At 42.3% G+C, this 20487-nt stretch overlaps 1 protein-coding gene across 1 annotated transcript in view; it reads right to left on the bottom strand.

The window, feature by feature from the left end:
- LOC115208124 (phosphatidylinositol 4-phosphate 3-kinase C2 domain-containing subunit beta-like) overlaps positions 1–20487 on the bottom strand; it is a 65277-nt gene that overhangs the window by 44280 nt on the left and 510 nt on the right. The window contains exon 2 of the mRNA XM_029775942.1: positions 230–1173. Coding sequence (XP_029631802.1) covers positions 230–1078 — 849 coding nt within the window. The 5' untranslated portion in view covers positions 1079–1173. The remainder of the gene's footprint in view (positions 1–229; positions 1174–20487) is intronic.

Below are 20487 nucleotides of genomic sequence, written 5' to 3'. Positions count from 1 at the left end.
GAGTCACGGAACAGAACACAGCTGGACTGGACTGCGTTGGAATAGACTGACTTGACCGGAGTAAGCTGGAGACAAGCCTAGACCTTTCAAGGATCATTTATTTGTGTCTAGGTTTGACTATGGAAACACGGAATGAGGGTGTGAGGTAACACTAGATGTGAATTAATGCTATGTCATGCAAAGTGACGTAATGAATCTGTCGTGAGCCTGTCATAGGGGGAGTAGTTACCGGGTCGGCCGACACTCTGCGCTGGTTCTTGTTGCTCTTTTGGATAGGTACGTAAGTGCGGGGGGGCACCTGAGGGGGGAGGGTCTTACTCCGAGCCACCGGCTTCCCTGATTGGTCCCCGTTGGCCCGCCTACCCCTTGGCGCCAGCCAATCCCCATTGAGCTTGGAGAGGGCGTCGTTGAGGCTCTCGTAGTTAAGCATCTCCCCTGATGACAGTTTGGGCTGGTCTACCTCAGGGGTGAACAGGTTGACATCCCGGGGCGCCACAGTGCGTCGGGGGGGCAGGAAGGGCTCAGTGGAGGGGGGTAGAGGGGTCCTTGGGGGTACAGCAGGAGGAGGGTCATCCGGAGGAGGGGGGAAGCCTTTAAGCAGAGTCAGAGGAGAACCATAGCTAGACCCTGAGTGCCCATAGCTGGAGTTCAGGTAGTCCCCCTTCCCTGAACTCTCCAGGATATAGAGGGGCTCTTTGCTGTAGCTTCCCAGAGGAGGAGTGGCCCTGGATGGGGAGGGCCGTGGGGAGTGGGACCCCCCAGGCTGGAGGTGGTTGAGGAATGGGTCCGAACCAGACAGCCCTCTTAGCAAACTCTCTCCTGGAGGAAGAGGGCTGGGGCAGGGTGGGAGGGGGCGATCGATCTGGCTCTGGCCCTCCCTAGGGGGTAGCGTAGGTAACTTCCCAACCCCCTGGCTGCTGGTCCCCTGGCTGTCCCCCCCCTTGTCCTGTTTAAGTCTTGACAGGGCATCATACTCCATCTGTAGAGCTTCAGCCATTACCAACTCTCTCTGGCTAAGGCCCAGGGAATCCAGTCCCCACGGGCCTTCACCGTCCTTCTGAGTCTGTGCTGCCGACATTGGTCCTACAAGGAAAGCTACCACCAACAGAAGAGGAGGAGAGGGACACTGGTGCTAGGGCTTCCAGAGAAGAGACATGGGCCTCAGAATACGCTCTGTGGAGCGAGAGAGAGAGAGGTAATCAGAAAGAGTCAAAAAAGAGGAAGTCAAGTCAAAGTGAGACAGAGGGATGCATTTCGGTTCTGCCATTCAGACCACAGATGCCAAGTGCTCTCAGTTTCAGGTGTATTCTACAAAAACACAGCTGATTCTAGGGCTGGGAATAGCCAGTGACCTCACAATACGATATGTATTGTGATTCTTACGATTCTATATGAATTGGGATTCGACACTATGATTTTATTGTAATTTGATGTTCCAAACATATTGCTCACTATACACTAAGTGTACAAAACATGAACACCTGCTCTTTCCATGACAGACTGATCAGGTGAATCCAGGTGAAAGCTATGATCCCTTATTGATGTCACTTGTTAAATCCACTTCAAAATCAGTGTAGATGAAGGGGAGGAGACAGGTTAAAGAAGGATTTAAGCCTTGAGACAATTGAGACATTCAGAGGGTGAATGGACAAGACAAAATATTGAAGCGCCTTTGACCGGGGTATGGTAGTAGGTGCCAGGCACACCGGTTTGAGTGTGTCAAGAACTGGAATGCTGCTGGGTTTTTCATGCTCAACAGTTTCCCGTGTGTATCAAGAATGGTCCACCACCAAAAGGACATCCAGCCAACTTGACACAACTATGGGAAGCATTGGAGTCAACATGTGCCAGCATCCCTGTGGAACACTTTCGACACCTTATAGAGTCCACGACAAATTGAGCCGGTTCTGTTTTGTACACTTGCAATTTGATGAATGGAAAGAGACATCTGTTACAAAACACCTACGTGTATTGTAATGACATTCTGCCATTGTCATTAGGCCTACATTTGTAGCCTGAATTGATGCGTCCAAGCGTGCCTTGGTCTCGGCCACTCATCTCCGCGAGCATCTCGGCCACACATCTCCGCCTTGATAAAACGTAAGTGTTCTCCTCAAACCACAATGCAATTTGGAGCGAATACCACCCGGTTTCCAGTCAATTGCAAAATGTTAATGTGGCTGACATGCAGTAATGTTAAATAATAGTGTAACAACCTATAGTTTCTTGGGCATGTTGTACTAATTGTGATAGGCTCGCGTTTTACCCCCAGTATTTATTTTGCCGGGACGCCGTACCGGAATCGCTTACTTTCACCCCTGTTATGATCAGTCATGGAAATAAAAGTGTTGAAAACACATTGGCTCACTACTTAAAAAGAAGTTGGTGAACAAGCTATAGGATGAAAAATATTGGCATTTTGGTGTAGGTAGAGCCGACTAGGGCTAGCTAACGCTACTTAGCAAAACATGTATTTTTATTACAAATTGATACTTGGGAGTCAAAGTTTCTATATAATATCGTCCAAAATAATATTGCGATATACAGGGACCAATCAAATCCGCGATGCGTAGAACGTGGCTAGAATCACGCAATCCAGACATTGAAACGGAATTCGGCAATATTCAAAAATGTATTGAATTTATTGGAAAAGGTGTTAATTATGATAAGGCATGAACAATATGCATTAGTGATTTGTATTTTCCTTCAACTTTCTGAAGAGGCATGGGCGCGGGAGTGCCTCTGTCTGCATGTGCATGTTTGTCTACCACTTTGTGTAGCCGTTAGCGATGATGCTAATGACCACCGTCTTCTGCTAGATGGAAAGGCCTCCCCAAAAACCTTCTCAATTAAATGTTAATAACAAAGTAGAGTACGTCAAGCTGGCAGAATGATATGATTATTTGCATCAATCCAGCGGTGATTTGTTTGAGTCACTTCATTGTAAATAAGAATAGAATGTGTCTAAACACACTTCTACATTAATGTGAATGCTACCATGATTACGGATAGTCCTGAATGAATCGTGACAATGATGAGTGAGAAAGTTAGACGCACAAATATTGTACCCCAAAAAATGCTAACCTCCCCTATTATTGTAATGGTGAGAGGTTAGCATGTCTTTGGGGTACAATATTTGTACGTCTAACTTTCTCACTCCAAAATGACACAATACATTATTTACGATACATTTTCTACAAAATAATCTGAAACACAATCAAAACAAACAGCAAATGCATCCAACAAATTTGTAGAGTCACAAGCTTGATGTAGTTATTGCGTGCTATGAATATGGGACCAAATACTTAACTTTTTACTACTTTAATACACAAGTGAATTTGTCCTAATACTTTTAGCGATGATGGGGCGACTATTTGTTTGTCTCTTGATGGTGTGCACTTGAATTAAAATGGTATTTACCCCCCCCAAAAATGCATAGATTTTTCCCAGACCTGAAAAGTGGTCTCCTGTTGTGGATTAAACATTGTTGTGGACTTAAAACATCCAATTAAAAAAAGTGTGAGAAAAAGAAAAACTGGGAAAAATCCGAAACCTGGAGAAACTAAAAACGGTGAAAACGGAATTTGGGAAAAAATTCAGCGGCCCTAGATATGTAACTGTATCACTGTTTCCCCCATAACTAGCTGATTCCCCCCTTTTCTTCACTTTTTCATTATTTGGAGAACTGCATAAACTGCTAATTAACCACTATTTATAGAACAAAAGGTCTTATACAGGACAAGTCGCATGTAACAATTGACACATGGTTAACAAACTGTGAATAGGTACTAATGTTTAGTGAAACAGACGTGGCTGGTTCAGACAGGAGACTGCAGCTCAGCAGTATCACAGCCCAGATTCCTGACCTCCCATGGACATGTTTAACCCAATGGGCATGTTTAACCCATAATATGGCCTCACACACACACACACGCACACATACACACACAGCATGCATGCAAGCGCACATGTCCCACAGCACACAAAAAAACCTGAGGAAGTGCTCTGCAGACTGTGTGAGGAAGAGAAGATGGGTCAGCATTCTCTAACCCAGTGTTCACCAAATGGTCGATTGCGAAACACTTCTATTAAAAAAATAAAACAATAATGTTGACAGTAGGGGCACTTGATTCAGCTGCCCTGCGTGCCGGGTCGGCGAAGTGTTCCCATTTTTAACCATGTCATGCGTCTGAAGATACAAACTCCGCCTACCCGACGTGCCCGGAGAGAAAATCAAGTGCACCTATAGGCTACCGCTAGTCAATTGGATTGTTCAGATCATCGTGTCTGCAGCTTTCTCGTTGATACTGTGATTTCAAAACGTTTAAAACCATGACTGAAGAGACTGTCAATGAATACAGAAAAGAGCTGCATTGTGAACATGAAATGCAGTTCCCCACTCGTGCTGCAAACAGCACTGTGGCTTAAATGAAAGCGTAGCAAAGTGTATCGATAGGCTGGCGTTATTATTAGCGCTGTGTGTTTTTTTATATCAAGGAACATTTCACTTTCTCTGTTGATTAGAAGCAACAACATGAATTTGTGCATGAGGCAGAAATAATGAGGTGCGACTCGAGTTTCACCATCAGCTCGAAGACTCTGTCCCCTTCTTGGTCAGTCTTAGCATAGGGGGGAGAGGTGAGGGACTGTCAGACAGTGAGGCGGACCCTCTGATGCTCTCCCTTCGCTGAGACTTCAATTCATGCTCACTTAGCTGTGCCTCACAAGCAACACAACAAATGATGACCTATTACCAGTGTAATCCTAGAACTCAAGTTTGTATTCGAAAATCAAATCAAACAATTCATGAGAGCCCATGAGCTCTTGTTGCGCAACATTTCAATAGGCTATGCAGTTGCGCAAGAAAACAGAGTGATGGCCTCTACTAAAAATAGAAGGATCAGCTTTCTATAGGCTATGCCTACTATATTTATTGATCAACTTTCCTAATATTAAGCACATTGCTTATCTTTACAACAGGAGTATGGCCTAGCTGGCTGGCATAAAAATGAACCATGGGAAAAGCGTCCTCCATTCGCTATTTAAGTGCATAGATGAAATGTGTTTTTTCCGGCTGACCCTGTTTCGATAAATGTTCATGATAATGGTCCATTCTACATCAAAACAAATTTCACACATATGATTTAGTATATGTAAAGACAATATTAAATTAAGAATATTCTGATGGGTGACAATATTAGCCTATCACTTGTGAATGATGCCCAGCATAAGAAACAATGCCTTTTTTTGCAACTTTTTAGAATCATAGTCACACTATTCATGTACAGTAGCATAACCCAAAAGCCTATATGTTTTAATAAGGTTTGTATCACAACTAAAATGGCCAAAAACCTTCAGAGAATAAAGCACATTACAAGGGGTGTAGAGACTAACTGGCATACATAAGCAGTGCGTGAGTTTCAAGTTTGGGGAAGATCATTTTCACCAATAGAATGCACCTTTATAATAAAAGCATTACATGCATAATTACATTTGCGGTCACTTTTGATAATGGTGTTTTCCACTAACGGAACATTTGCGCATATAGCCTGTCCATTGCTGTGCTTATAATATGAATAAATAGCCTAATAGTTTGTCAACATTTTAAGCTAAATGTTCTGATCGATTGCGTCAGCCGCATTGCATACATAAAAAAAAAATTGATGCTAGTGGTTGTATTAATTTGGGATCTATCGCATCCCACAACTGTCCCAGACTATGTTTGGAATATTTATTTCTCGCACAGAATAGGTCAACCTTTGTACTATGGGGGATAGTAGATTGAAGTAGGCTAGTGCTTTTGCTGTGCATTAGGGCTACTGTTTATTGTTTGCTGACAAAAAGTAAATGTGGACAGTTCTTCCAATATCTTCAATATGCACCTTGGAATTGGATAAGGAGGCGCACAGTTTCGTCCCTGATGTGTGTCTTCACTTGTAGCCTATGAGAAAGACCCGATCACATGATGGAGGGCGTAGCACTCAGGGAGAAGCCACAACGGCCACAAAAGGCATGGATTTTTGGGGGGACATTGCTTAACGGCCGCACAAAGGGGATGCCGCCGTTAAATTCTAGGCATTATCAAGTGCTTGTCAAATTGTGAATGAGTGACATAAAGTGTGTACAGCCTGCGCAAAAAACAAAGCAGCACTCATGCCTTTCAGGCGACTTTTTTCAAATCATCATTAGAGTCGCATCATGCAGCCTTACAATACAGTAAAATCAAAACATATAGCCCAACGTTTGTAGAACGATTAAAGTTACATTAATAACTCTAAATTAACCATATAGGAGTACCTATTTCTTTGTTAACCGCTCAATACAGAATATCCGCATGTGCACACTCCCTCAAATCGTTTGGAGAAAATAAGCTTTCTATTTTATTCAGCTTTGTTCAATTGTATTCTTCATACTATAAAATAATGCCACAGAATTTTAAGCGAATCTTGTCTGCTAAATGAACTAAACACTGAACTACACAGCCATTTGGCATAGCCAGATCAGGACCTAACATAAGGACAACACAGAGTATGCTATTCTGTTCTTTTGAAAAAGACTACATTTTCTTCATATCATGCTTCATTAGACCCGTCGATAATAAATAATGGATATATTGTGAAGGTGTAGACTACAATACATGGATTTATTAGACTTTTTAAAATGTAGATGTTCCAAAGGTCTGCATCAGTGGCGTGTAGGCTATGTGTGGAAACCAGGAGATGCTAAATGTGTTTAAGTTAATTAATGGTCAATTACCGTGAGACTGACCGTTATTTACTTGACAATCACTGGCTGACAGAATTTTGTGACCGCCACAGCCCTAATTGGGCCTATAGCCTACTGCACAAACCTATTTGCTACAGAGATCTTTTTAATAGGTTACTGTTGCTCTAACCCTATACACCACTTTCTTTCCCCCTCTCACACAGATTCAAACACTTTGTGAAGGTACATATGACAGCTCTCTTCCCTACAAACCTCTCTACTCTTGTTAAAACCTGTTGGGGCTAGGGGGCAGTATTTTCAAGGCCGGATAAAAAACGTTCACCGATTTAAACTGGTTACTACTCTTGCCCAGAAACGAGAATATGCATATAATTTGGATAGAAAACACTCTAAAGTTTCTAAAACGGTTTGAATGGTGTCTGTGAGTATAACATAACTCATATGGCAGGCCAAAACCTGAGAAGATTCCATGCAGAAAGTGCCCTGTCTGACAATTTGTTGTCCTTCTGTTGCATCTCTATTGACATTACAGCATCTGTGCTGTTACGTGACACTTTCTAAGGCTTCCATTGGCTCTCTAAAGCGTTCAGAAAGCGGAATGACGTGTCTCCTGTCTCTGGGCAAAGTACAGCAGCAGAGTTTGTAAGTGGCCTGCCTGGGGACAGTGAGACTGAGATGCGCGTTCACGAGACTCAGTCTTTGAATGAATACAACGTTGTCCGGTTGGAATATTATCGCTATTTTACGAGAAAAATAGCATAAAAATTGATTTTAAACAGCGTTTGACATGCTTCTAAGTACGGTAATGGAATATTTTGAAATTATTTGTCACGAAATGCGCTCGCGCGTTACCCTTCGGATAGTGACCTAAACGCACGAACAAAATGGAGGTATTTGGATATAACTATGGATTATTTGGAACCAAAACAACATTTGTTGTTGAAGTAGAAGTCCTGGGAGTGAATTCTGATGAAGAACAGCAAAGGTAATCCAATTTTTCTAATAGTAATTCTGAGTTTAGGTTGTCCCAAACTTGGTGGGTGTCAAATTAGCTAGCCTGTGATGGCCGAGCTATGTACTCAGAATATTGCAAAAAGTGCTTTCGCCGAAAAGCTATTTTAAAATCTGACATAGCGTTTGCATAAAGGAGTTCTATATCTATAATTCTTAAAATAATTGTTATGTATTTTGTCAACGTTTATCATGAGTAATTTAGTAAATTCACCGGAAGTTTTCGGTGGGTATGCTAGTTCTGAACATCACATGCTAATGTAAAAAGCTGGTTTTTGATATAAATATGAATTTGATTGAACAAAACATGCATGTATTGTATAACATAATGTCCTAGGAGTGTCATCTGATGAAGATCATCAAAGGTTAGTGCTGCATTTAGCTGTGGTTTTGGTTTTTGTGACATATATGCTTGCTTTGAAAATGGCTGTGTGATTATTTTTGGCAGGGTACTCTCCTGACATAATCTAATGTTTTGCTTTCGCTGTAAAGCCTTTTTGAAATCGGACAAGGTGGTTGGATTAACGAGAGTCTTATCTTTCAAATGGTGTAAAATAGTCATATGTTTGAGAAATTGAAGTTATAGCATTTTTGAGGTATTTGTATTTCGCGCCACGTGATTCCACTGGCTGTTGACTAGGGTGGGACGCAAACGTCCCACTGGCCCAGAGAGGTTAAAGACTCCAGCCACCAAAGCCATAGGCTGTTCTCGCTGCAAGCGGTACCGATGCATCAAGTCTGACACCAATAGGCTGAACAGCTTCTATCCCCAAGCCACAAGACTGCTAAATAGCTTTTTGCACTCTCTACACAATCACACACACTGACTCTCCAACATACAATAACACGCACATACATTTATACTGATTCTACACACACGCGCTCATACACACACACTCACAGACAATCATTTACGCTGCTGCTACTCTGTTTATCATATATCCTGATGCCTTAACCCTAAACAGTGCATTAGGAAACTATTCAGACCCCTTTACTTTTTACACATTTTGTTACGTTACAGCCTTATTCTAAAATGTATTAAATTGTTTTTCCCCTCATCAATCTACACACAATACCCCATGATGACAAAGCAAAAACAGGTTTTAGAAATGTTTGCAAATGTATTCAAAATAAAAAAAAACGGAAATATCCCATTTGCATACGTATTCAGACCCTTTACTCAGTACTTAGTTGAAGCACCTTTGGCAGTGATCACATCCTCGAGTCTTCTTGGGTATGATGCTTCAAGCTTGGCACACCTGTATTTGGGGAGTTTCTCCCATTTTTCTCTGCAGATCCTCTCAAGCTCTGTCAGGTTGGATGGGGAGCGTAGCCGCAAAGCTATTTTCAGGTCTCTCCAGACATGTTTGATCGGGTTCAAGTCCGGGCTCTGGCTGGGCCACTCAAGGTCATTTAGAGACTTGTCCCGAAGACACTCCTAAGTTGTCTTGGCTGTATGCTTAGGGTTGTCGCCCTGTTCGAAGGTGAAGCTTTGCGCCAGTCTGAGGTCCTGAGCGCTCTGGAGCAGGTTTTCATCAAGGATCTCTCTGTACTTTGCTCCATTAATCTTTCCCTCGATCCTGACTAGTCTCCCAGTCTCTGAAACTGAACACCCCCCCCATGATGCTGCCACCACCATGCTTCACCGTAGGGGTGGTGCCAAGTTTCCTCCAGACGTGATGCTTGGCATTCAGGCCAAAGAGTTCAAACCTGAATTCATCAGACCAGTGAAATCTTGTTTCTCATGGTCTGAGTTCTTTAGGTGCCTTTCGGCAAACTCAAAGAGGGCTGTCGTGTGCCTTTTACTGAGGAGTAGCTTCTGTCTGGCCACTCTACAACAAAGGCCTGATTGGTGGACAGCTGCAGAGATGGTTGTCCTTCTGGAAGGTTCTCCCTATTCCACAGAGGAACTCTGTCAGAGTGACTATTGGGTTGTTGGTCACCTTGACCAAGGCCCTTCTCCCCCGATTGCTCAGTTCGGCCAGCTTTAGGAAGAGTCTCGGTGGTTTGGTACCCTTCTCCAGATCTGTGCCTCTACACAATCCTGTCTCTGACAATTCCTTCGACTTCATGGCTTGGTTTTTGCACTTACATGCACTGTCAACTGTGGGACCTTATATAGGCAGGTGTGTGCCTTTCCAAATCATGTCCAATCAATTGAATTTACCACAGGTGAAATCTAGTCAAGTTGTAGAAACATCTCAAGGATGACAAAAGGAAACAGGACGCACCTGAGCTCAATTTCGAATCTCATAGCAAAGGGTCTGAATACTTATGTAAATAAGGTATTTCTGTTTTTAATTGTTTATACATTTGCTAACATTTCTAAAAACATGTTTTCACTTTGTAATTATGGGGTATTGTGTGTAGATTGATCAGAGAAAAAAAGTATTTAATCAATTTTAGAAAAAGTCTATAACGTAATTTTTTGGGGAAAAAGTCAAGTGGTCTGAATACTTTTTGAATACACTGAACATATCTACCTCTATCACTCCAGTATCCCTGCACATTGTAAATATGCTATTGGAACTGACCTTGTAAATAGCTTAGGGCTGTCCCCAATCACAACAAAAAATATTGGTTGACCTAGAGTCGTCTTTCTTTCGATCAATTGATTGGTCGAAATTTTAAAACGTGTATTTTTCCCTATATAGACACACCCTATGTATTTTAATAAAATCAACTATATGTAGGCTACTGAGCTTGTCTGATGCTTTAAGCACACTGTGATGAAATAATTAAGACACGCAAATGACTCAAGGGAGCCAGAGATCAAGATAACCTATCCAGAAAAAAACAGTTCCTGACCCTCTTCCTCCCGCTGCTACGGGCCCTCACAGATTATGCTGTTACGCTCCTGTTGATACGCTTCTAATAGGCTACACTAGGGGTCTGTAACCTTTTCTATTTGGAGTGAAAATGTATCTTACCATTTCTACCGATATACATGCGAGTTATGATTTTTATAAGCACATTTTCGTGCAACAGTTTCATTTAATTTACATTTAATTTACAATATTTGTATCTCAAAATCATTATCATGTGGTTAATCATAATTCTAAAAGTAACTTCTATTGCCATTGCAAATTATGTAAAAATAGCCTACATAAAGCCAACAAATAAAAACATTGCAGCCTGCAGGTAGAAAATATCCTAATAAAAATAAATATTATATAAATCAAAATTGGCTATGCATGCCCTGTCTACAAGGAACTTGCAACATTGTATAAAATATTCTGGGCCCTCAGAGTTTCCTGCTCCAGTGAGCTCCGGCCAGACATAGCTGTAGGCTATTTGCGCAAGGGATAAGAAGTAATCACGTCGACCTATTTTAATGGCGTTTCCACCAGATCAGAACATGACATTTTTTCCCCCCTTTTATGCTGAGTGGTTATCGAAAGGGAGAGAGCTGGAAAGATTTTTAAAATAGGCTACGTTTGCGCACAGGCCAGGTAGCCTAGGCCTACTTCTAATTATAATCAGGTGCGCGTCCTTACTCAACATTGACAGGAGCTCTACAAACAACAATGAATAAATTGAAAACTCCTAAATGGACTGAAATTAACAAAAAATTGCTCCTCACAAGTGTAGCCTAGGTTGTGCGATGCACAAACAACGTGTCCACTCTGACAATGAGAATGGTAGAAGACTGTCATAATAATAATATATTGAAAGCATTAACAGAAATTACCGTAACCAAACAAACATCGTAGATTACAAATGATGGGAATTATCGGTAAATGTACTACGGGTGTGCCATCCCCGCGGCCTCGGCAATGGATTAGTCCACTGAGATAGATGTGAATCCGATCGGTGCCTCATGTGCCATAATATATATATATATATATATATATATATATATATAATATTACCGTAAATTCCGGACTATAAGCCGCAACTTTTTTCCCAGGCTTTGAACCTCGCGGCTTAAACAATGACGCGGCTAATATATGGATTTTTCCCGCTTTAAACTATTTTTTTCCAAAAAAACACATTCTGTGACATGCTCAGTTTTTTGGCGGCATGAAGCTTTCATTAGACCAATGAAATTGCCGAACGGGTTAAGGTCAAACAACTTTTTTGTTTACTGTTTAGATTAAATCAAGCACTCTCAAACTTCCCATCATTCTGATTACGGTAGTCATTTTGTCACCCTTATCATGGCAAAGATACGGAGAAATGCATATGATGCAGCTTTCAAGTTGAAGGCGATTGATCTGGCTGTTGGAAAAGGAAATAGAGCTGCTGCACGGGAGATTGGTCTTAATGAGTCGATGATAAGACGTTGGAAACAGCAGCGTGAGGAATTGACTCAGTGCAAAAAGACAACTAAAGCTTACTGCAATTTTTTTTTGTTACAAGTCGTGTTTCGTTAAAGCCTATTTAGTTTTGTTACAAGCCGTGTTTCGTTAAAGCCTATTTAATTTTGTTACAAGCCGTGTTTCGTTAAAGCCTGTGTAAAGTTCATTTGTTTCAATGTACCGGTAGGCACCTGCGGCTTATAGACATGTGCGGCTTATTTATGTCCAAAATAATATATATTTTTTAATTCAGTGGGTGCGGCTTATATTCAGGTGTGCTTAATAGTCCGGAAATTACGGTATATACAGTTGAAGTCAGAAGTTTACATACACTTAGGTTGGAGTCATTATTTATTATTTTTCAACCACTCCACAAATTTCTTGTTAACAAACTATAGTTTTGGCAAGTTGGTTAGGACATGTACTTTGTGCATGACACAAGTCATTTTTCCAACAATTGTTTACAGACAGATTATTTCACTTATAATTCACAACTCCAGTGGGTCAGAAGATTACATACACTAAGTTGACTGTGCCTTAAACAGCTTGGAAAATTCCAGAAAATGATGTCATGGCTTTAGAAGCTTCTGATAGGCTAATTGACATAATTTGAGTCAATTGGAGGTGTACCTGTGAATGCATTTCAAGGCCTACCTTCAAATTCAGTGCCTCTTTGCATGACATCATGGGAAAATCAAAAGAAATCAGCCAAGACCTCAGAAAAAGAATTGTAGACCTCCACAAGTCTGGTTCATCCTTGGGAGCAATTTCCAAATGCCTGAAGGTACCACGTTCATCTGTACAAACATTTGTAAGAAATATAAACAGCATGGGACCACGCAGCCGTCATACTGCTCAGGAAAGAGACGCATTCTGTCTCCTAGAGATGAACGTACATTGGTGCGAAAAGTGCAAATCAATCCAAGAAAAACAGCAAAGGACCTTGTGAAAATGATGGAGGAAACAGGTACCAAAGTATCTATATCCACAGTAAAACGAGTCCTAAATCGACATAACCTGTAAGGCCGCTCAGCAAACAAGAAGCCACTGCTCCAAAACCGCCATAAAAAAGCCAAACTACGGTTTGCAACTGCACATGGGGACAAAGATCGTACTTTTTGGAGAAATGTCCTCCAGTCTGATGAAACAAAAATAGAACTGTTTGGCCAATAATGACCATCATTATGTTTGGAGGAAAAAGGGAGAGGCTTGCAAACCGAAGAACATCATCCCAAACATGAAGCACGGGGGTGGCAGCATCATGTTGTGGGGGTGCTTTGCTGCAGGAGGGATTGGTGCACTTCACAAAATAGATGGAATCATGAGGTCGAAAAATTATGTGCATATATTGAAGCAACACCTCAAGACATCAGTCAGGAAGTTAAAGCCTGGTCGCAAATGGGTCTTCCAAATGGACAATGACCCCAAGGATACTTCCAAAGTTGTAGCAAAATGGCTTAAGGACAACAAAGTCATGGAATTGGAGTGGCCATCACAAAGCCCTGACCTCATTCCTATCGAACATTTGTGGGCAGAACTGAAAAAGCGTGTGCGAGCAAGGAGGCCTACAAACCTGACTCAGTTACACCAGCTCTGTCAGGAGGAATGGGCCAAAATGCACCCAACTTATTGTGGGAAGCTTGTGGAAGGCTACCCGAAACGTTTGACACAAGTTAAACAATTTAAAGGCAATGCTACCAAATAATAATTGAGTGTATGTAAACTTCTGACCCACTGGGAATGTGATGAAAGAAATAAAAGCTGAAATAAATAATTCTCTCTACTATTATTCTGACATTTCACATTCTTAAAATAAACTGGTCATCTTAACTGACCTAAAACAGGGAATTTTTACTAGGATTAAATGTCAGGAATTGTGAAAAACTGAGTTTAAATGTATTTGGCTAAGGTGTATGTACATTTCCAACTCCAACTGTTTATATATATTAGACTGCTCACCTAAAAAAATCTTGGTCGACCAACAGCATATAAACCAAACAATCGACCAGTCAACTAAATGGGGTCAGCCCTAATATAGCTTCATACTTTCTCATTTTCTCATTTAAAATGTTATTGTGTGTTTTTGTTTTACCTTATATTATTTTTAGTGCTACATTGATATTGATTACTGCATTGCTGGGTTTGGAGCATGCAAGAAAGGCATTTTACCGTACTTGTGCACGTGGCATTAAAACTTTAAACTTTCTCCCTGTGACAGAGGCCAGCCCTGTGTGGGAAACACTCAGATGTCTGTCTGTGTTGTCTGTTGGGTCTCAGCCATATGAGACAAAGGGCAGAGCTTTAATTCTGGTTTCCTCTGCCTCTGTTACGGCCTCACAGCAGAGGATGGAGGCACGTGACCTCTCCTGACCCTGGTTACCATGGAGACTAGGCCAGCCACTCCCACAGAGACCCAGAGTTTGACCTCGCGCCCAGAACACCCTCCTTCAGGAAGTTCTCAAAGGGTGTGTTTGCATGAATGTGTGTGTGCTTGCGTGCGTGCGTGCGTGTTGTGCATGACTGCATCCTAAAGAAAGAGAAGGAAACCAGATAGAAAGAGAGAAAGAGAGGGATCAGGGAAGGAGGCAGCTCCCTATCTGTTTAGTTGGAGCCTTGTGGTGCAGCTTGTGTTTCCTGAGGAATGGGAGGAAGATTATGACATAAACCCTTTCCCAGCCAGACAGTCAAGACCAGGGCCCACGGAGACAATACGCTGACTCCGTTCAGAATAACTAACCTCTATGGGCCATTTGACAAGCAGATACTGAACAATACAGTGTGTTTCAATAAATGTGCATACACACAAGAGAGAGAAAGAGAGGATACGGGGGAGGTATGGAGAAAAATATTCCGACTGAAATACATTTCCAATATCCACCCTATTAGCATGCAGCTTCCATTTGAACACTCTGCTCCATTCTAAGATTCTGGGTTGGTGGTGAGATGTGTCAGGAATACATTAGACACACTGAGTGTACAGATTATTAGGAACACCTGCTCTTTCCATGACAGACTGACCAGGTGAATCCAGGTGAAAGTTATGATCCCTTATTGGTGTCACTTGTTAAATCCACTTCACATCAGTGTAGATGAAGGGGAGGATACTGGTTAAAGAAGGATTTTTAAGCCTTGAGACAATTGAGACATAGATTGGGTGAATGGGCAAGACAACATATTTAAGTGCCTTTGACCGGGGTATGGTAGTAGGTGCCAGGAGCACTGGTTTGAGTGTGTCAAGAACTGGGTTGGGTTTTCTCCACTCAACAGTTTCCTGTGTGTATCAAGAATGGCCCACCATCCAAAGAACATCCAGCCAACTTGACACAACTGTGGGAAGTATTGGAGTCAACGTTTGACACCTTGTAGATTCCATACTCTTGACGAATTGAGGCTGCTCAGAGGGCAAAAGGGGGGGGTGCAACTCAATATTAGGAAGATTTTCTTAATGTTTTGTACACTCGGTGTAGATCACCATTACTGTAATGAACGAGACCGCTAAGGCATGAGTGTGTCCTTTAATAAATTAGCCAACCAAGACCCAGATGTGTATATAAACACAGGCTCAGCTCCAGACCTCAACAGATGGAGAGTCATACACACACACACACGGCTTTGTTTTGGTGAAATTTCTGGACATTTTGGAGTGTAGAAATGCTTCACACACACACACACGCCGAGTGGTCCGAAAGGACAGCTGTAATGTCTCTCCCTCCAAGAAGATGTCACAGTGGGGGGAAAAAGTATTTGATCCCCTGCTGATTTTGCATGTTTGCTCACTTACAAAGAAATGATCAGTCTATAATTTTAATAGTAGGTTTATTTGAACAGTGAGAGACAGAATAACAACAACAAAATCCAGAAAAACACATGTCAAAAATTTTATTAAATGATTTGCATTTTAATGAGGGAAATAAGTATTTGACCCCCTCTCAATCAGAAAGATTTCTGGCTCCCAGGCGTCTTTTATACAGGTAACGAGCTTAGATTAGGAGCACACTCTTAAAGGGAGTGCTCCTAACCGCAGCTTGTTACCTGTATAAAAGACACCTGTCCACAGAAGCAATCAATCAATCAGATTCCAAACTCTCCACCATGGCCAAGACCAAAGAGCTCTCCAAGGATGTCAGGGACAAGATTGTAGACCTACACAAGGCTGGAATGGGCTACAAGGCCATCGCCAAGCAGCTTGGTGAGAAGGTGACAACATTTGTTGCGATTATTCGCAAATGGAAGAAACACAAAAGAACTGTCAATAAGAACTGTCAATATTTTTCCACTAGACCACTTCAATCCATTCTTGCTTACACTGTCCATGCATTGACTGTCCTTCAATCTCAGCAAGTGTCAGTCATTTGGGTCCCAGGGTGAGGAGACAGCAGGACCTGGCCTGTAGCCCGGGGCGGAGCAGACCAAAGTGGGATCAATGAGAGGGTGGGGGTGGAGATGGATCCTCTATACAGGGGGCAGACTGCATGGCCTGTAGCCCAGGGGGGAGCAACCCAGAGTGGGGCTGAGGAGATGGGACGGAAGGGGTGGAGATGGAGGCGGGCCACTTTGTTTGGAGAGGGATGAAGAGGGGGTGGTTAGGGAAAGGGGGACCAAGGCCAGATCCAACCCCCTGGAATCTGTCCCCATAGGGATGTAATCTCATTCAATTCGAGGGGGGTGTCCCAGATTGGAAGAACAAAGGACGCGTGTGTCACGTGAGGAGGGTCAGACAGACACGTTCACACGGCTTGGCAGGCCAGAGACAAAGGGGCTGCTGTCATCGCCACATGGCCCCCACCCCTCCCCCCACCAACCCACACACGGACACCATAACACACAAACTAGGCTGCTGTGTGCCACCATAGTTGCAACCTTTTCTGCTGCTGCCAGCTGATGCCATGCAGGGCTGGTCCAGAGTTGTGACGCTGCAATGATCCGTCACACTTTTACCAGCACCACACCTCCTTCCTCCTCCTCTCCCACCAGAATGAATCTCATGGCAGCTATCTCACTCTACTCCATGCACATGCATACCCACAGATGTGAGTGTGTGCATCTGCATGTATCCATACAGTGGATTGGATACAGTCAATGTCAATACGAACTCATTCAGGCAGAGAATTAGTCCGCACTTCTCTATACACTGTATTCAGGTCCACAGTAGGAGGAGTTAGTGTGCTGATCGAAACCATGGCAACGCTTCACATTGGTCAGCATTAGTCCAGGCAGGGTAACTACTACTACTTATAGCCTATCTGATTTCCCAAAAAAATAAAACAACAGGAGAGCCTCAATGCTAAGACAAGTAGTAGTGTGTTACAGCGTAATTACATACAGCAGGCTGCTCCATTGGTCAATCCTCTGGTATAAAGCCTATGTGGTGTACAGTGTGGTTGACTGACATTATCACTCATGGTAGATCACTTAGGCTACAGCCCCTCCCGCTAAACAAATGTTAGGACCTAAGATTAGCAAAAAGTTGCTATAATGTAGTCAGGCCAGTTAGTCTTGTTGTGTAGGGTAGACTACTAAACCACTACAGTGCTGCGCTATATGGCCTAATATAGGGCCTTATATACTGAGTGTATGAAACATTAGGAACACCTTCCTAATATTGAGTTGCACCCCCATTTGCCCTGAGAACAGCCTCAATTCGTTAGGGCATGGACTCTGCAAGGTGTCGAAAGCGTTCCACAGGGATGCTGCCCCATGTTGACTAATGATTCCCACAGTTGTGTCAAGTTGGCTGGATGTCCTTTGGGTGGTGGACCATTCTTGATACACACAGGAATCTGTTGAGCGTAAAAACCCCAACAGCGTTGCAGTTCTTGACACACTTGGTGTGCCTGGCACCTACTACCATACCCCGTTCAAAGGCCCTTAAATCTTTTGTCTTGCCCACTCACCCTCTGAAAGGCACACATACACAATGCCTTTATTTTTTTATTTAACTAGGCAAGTCAGTTAAGAACAAATTCTTATTTACAATGACGGCCTACCCCGGTCAAACCCTAACGACGCTGGGCCAATTGTGCGCCGCCATATGGGACTCCCAATAACGGCCGGTTGTGATACAGCCTGGAATCAAACCAGGGTCTGTAGTGATGCCTCTAGCACTGAGATGCAGCGCCTTAGACCGCTGTGCCACTCGGCAGCCCAAATGTCTCAAGGATTAAAAATCCTTCTTTAACCTGTTTCCTCCCCTTCAATTTAGAAACTCAAGCAATACTTTAGAACCACTTAAATATACTCAATTTGAAGGTTGTGCAGGACTATGGTAGATTGGTTCCTTAACCTATAATTCCAGACTGTTAGAGTATTCATCTGGTCAATATGTCAGTGCATTATGTCTGTTGTTTGTAACAGTGTGTAAAAATGTGATTGTATTATATATTGTATTTTAATGTTTAAGGACTCTTGGAAGATTTGTCCAAATGGGGATAAAAAAAAGAGATGCTAATAAAATAAACCCCCTTCGTCTTCAAAGATTGAAGTGTATTTAACATCAATAAGGGATCATAGCTTTCACATGGTCAGTCTATGTCAAGGAAAGTGTAGGTGTTCCTAATGTTTTACGTACACTCAGTGTATATATAAGGCTGCACGACAGAAAGCCAACAGAGGATAGGAGAGGGATTATTTATGGAGTGGGAGGTGTGGATATTTTCTGAATTCTCATAAGCAACTTTATTAGTGGCAGTTACCCTACCTGACATGACAGGGCTCACCTCTGCCAGTACTAACCTCTGCCAGTACAGCTACTGTATAATAAGAGTAAAGCTATAAGCAATCATAGAGATGATCAGCGTCACTTCCTCTGCCCTGCGCAGAACAATGGGACAGTTGATCCCAGAATGGAATTAGAGGGTGCCAAAGTCTACTTGTAACAATTTCCACAGAACATTTTACAAAGACACATTTACTCGAAGTACAGTCCAAATGCAGTTTGGTAACAGAATGACGGCACAAACAACACAAATCATCATTCTATAACCACACTTTGCATCTGCACTGTTCTTCAAGTAAATGTGTTTTTGTAAAATCTTTGGGGGGAATTGTTCAAATAAATCCTTGTGGATAGAGTTGTATGCTTTGGTTAACTTTACAAATCATTGGTTTCGGTTTGGCACACATTTTAAAGTGAAAAAAAATTGGAGTCTCAGCATCACTCAAAGTGGAATTGGCCCTAATGCAGGGCCTGGTCTGTTCAGCAGACTGAGGAATATGGATTCAACATTATGCCACGTTAGACCAGGACCTGCATTTATCAAACGTAGGAGTGATAGTACGTTTAAAAAATAATAATATTAGGTCAGATTATTATGTAGATCAACACCTCTACTCTGAGATGCTTGAAAAAAACCAGACTTTGATTATAAGGTGACCTGTCTCTTTAAGGATAGGACTGGTGTTGGGAGAACTGATCCTATGTCAGTTGTTACAGGGCTGGGAGTTACAGCAGCTGCAGTTTGAGAGAGAGAGAAAAGAGAGAGAGAGATGAGAAAGAGAAGAGGGAGAGAGAGAGAGAAGAGATAGAGGGCGAGAGAGTGTTCTGGGTTGGGGCATCTGGATCCCATATTCCAAAGGTCACATGGATATAAAGGATAACACCAGCCTCCATAAAGTTTATTACAAATACATCTGCAGTGTATGGTCATATTGCATAGCCTCACGGGATCAGGCAGCACATGAGGCTGAGACAAGCATGGCCGGCCAGATTGTATGTTTTCATTAGTACAGACAGAACATTAGAAAGGTGTGTGGTGATGTGTGAGGATAAATTGACAACCTTTCGTTCTCTTTTCTTCTCTGTAACTTACAAAATACTTAAGACAACTTGGCAAATTGTCTGCAAATTGTTCATAATTAAGCCACGTTTTTACAATTGCTTATTACATGCCTACGGTATAACGTGCACTAGCTTGTCACAAATGTGCCATGCCGTGTATTCATTCTGCCTACTCGGTTGCAAAAAGTTTCTCGAACGGAAGCTAACAGAACGAAACGGGGAGGGACCTACCTGAATTTGTCCAATAGAAACTCTCAATTTAGTTAAACAACATGTCCATCTGTTTGGCGGAATGAATACACCCCTGCTCAGTCAAAACTCCAATAGCCCTACTATACATTTTCACCATTAGCCCAGCAACCTAGGACACCAGCAGCTGCTTATTATCACTGTTTGTTGGCTATTTTATGACATGGCCGGATGCATACCACTACGTACAAATTTGACAGCTTTGACTTCAAAACAATGCCACAGCAGATGGCTTGCTGGTGCAACCACTGCGTGGTTTATTACACTGTAGCGCCCATCTAACTTGTCACACTGACTATTGTAGCCATAGCATATGGCTGAGGTTTGCAACATTGTAACACCACATTAAGGTTGGCCTACACTCTGAATAATTGTTTTTCTATTGCCCATAAACTAGGCCTAGGGGATTCATTATAATTTCTC

This window comes from Salmo trutta, chromosome 14 (assembly GCF_901001165.1).
Source record: "Salmo trutta chromosome 14, fSalTru1.1, whole genome shotgun sequence".
In the NCBI taxonomy this organism is placed as follows: Eukaryota; Metazoa; Chordata; class Actinopteri; order Salmoniformes; family Salmonidae; genus Salmo; species Salmo trutta.
Note: the sequence above shows the minus strand (reverse complement) of the source record. Positions and strands in the feature narration are given on the sequence as shown.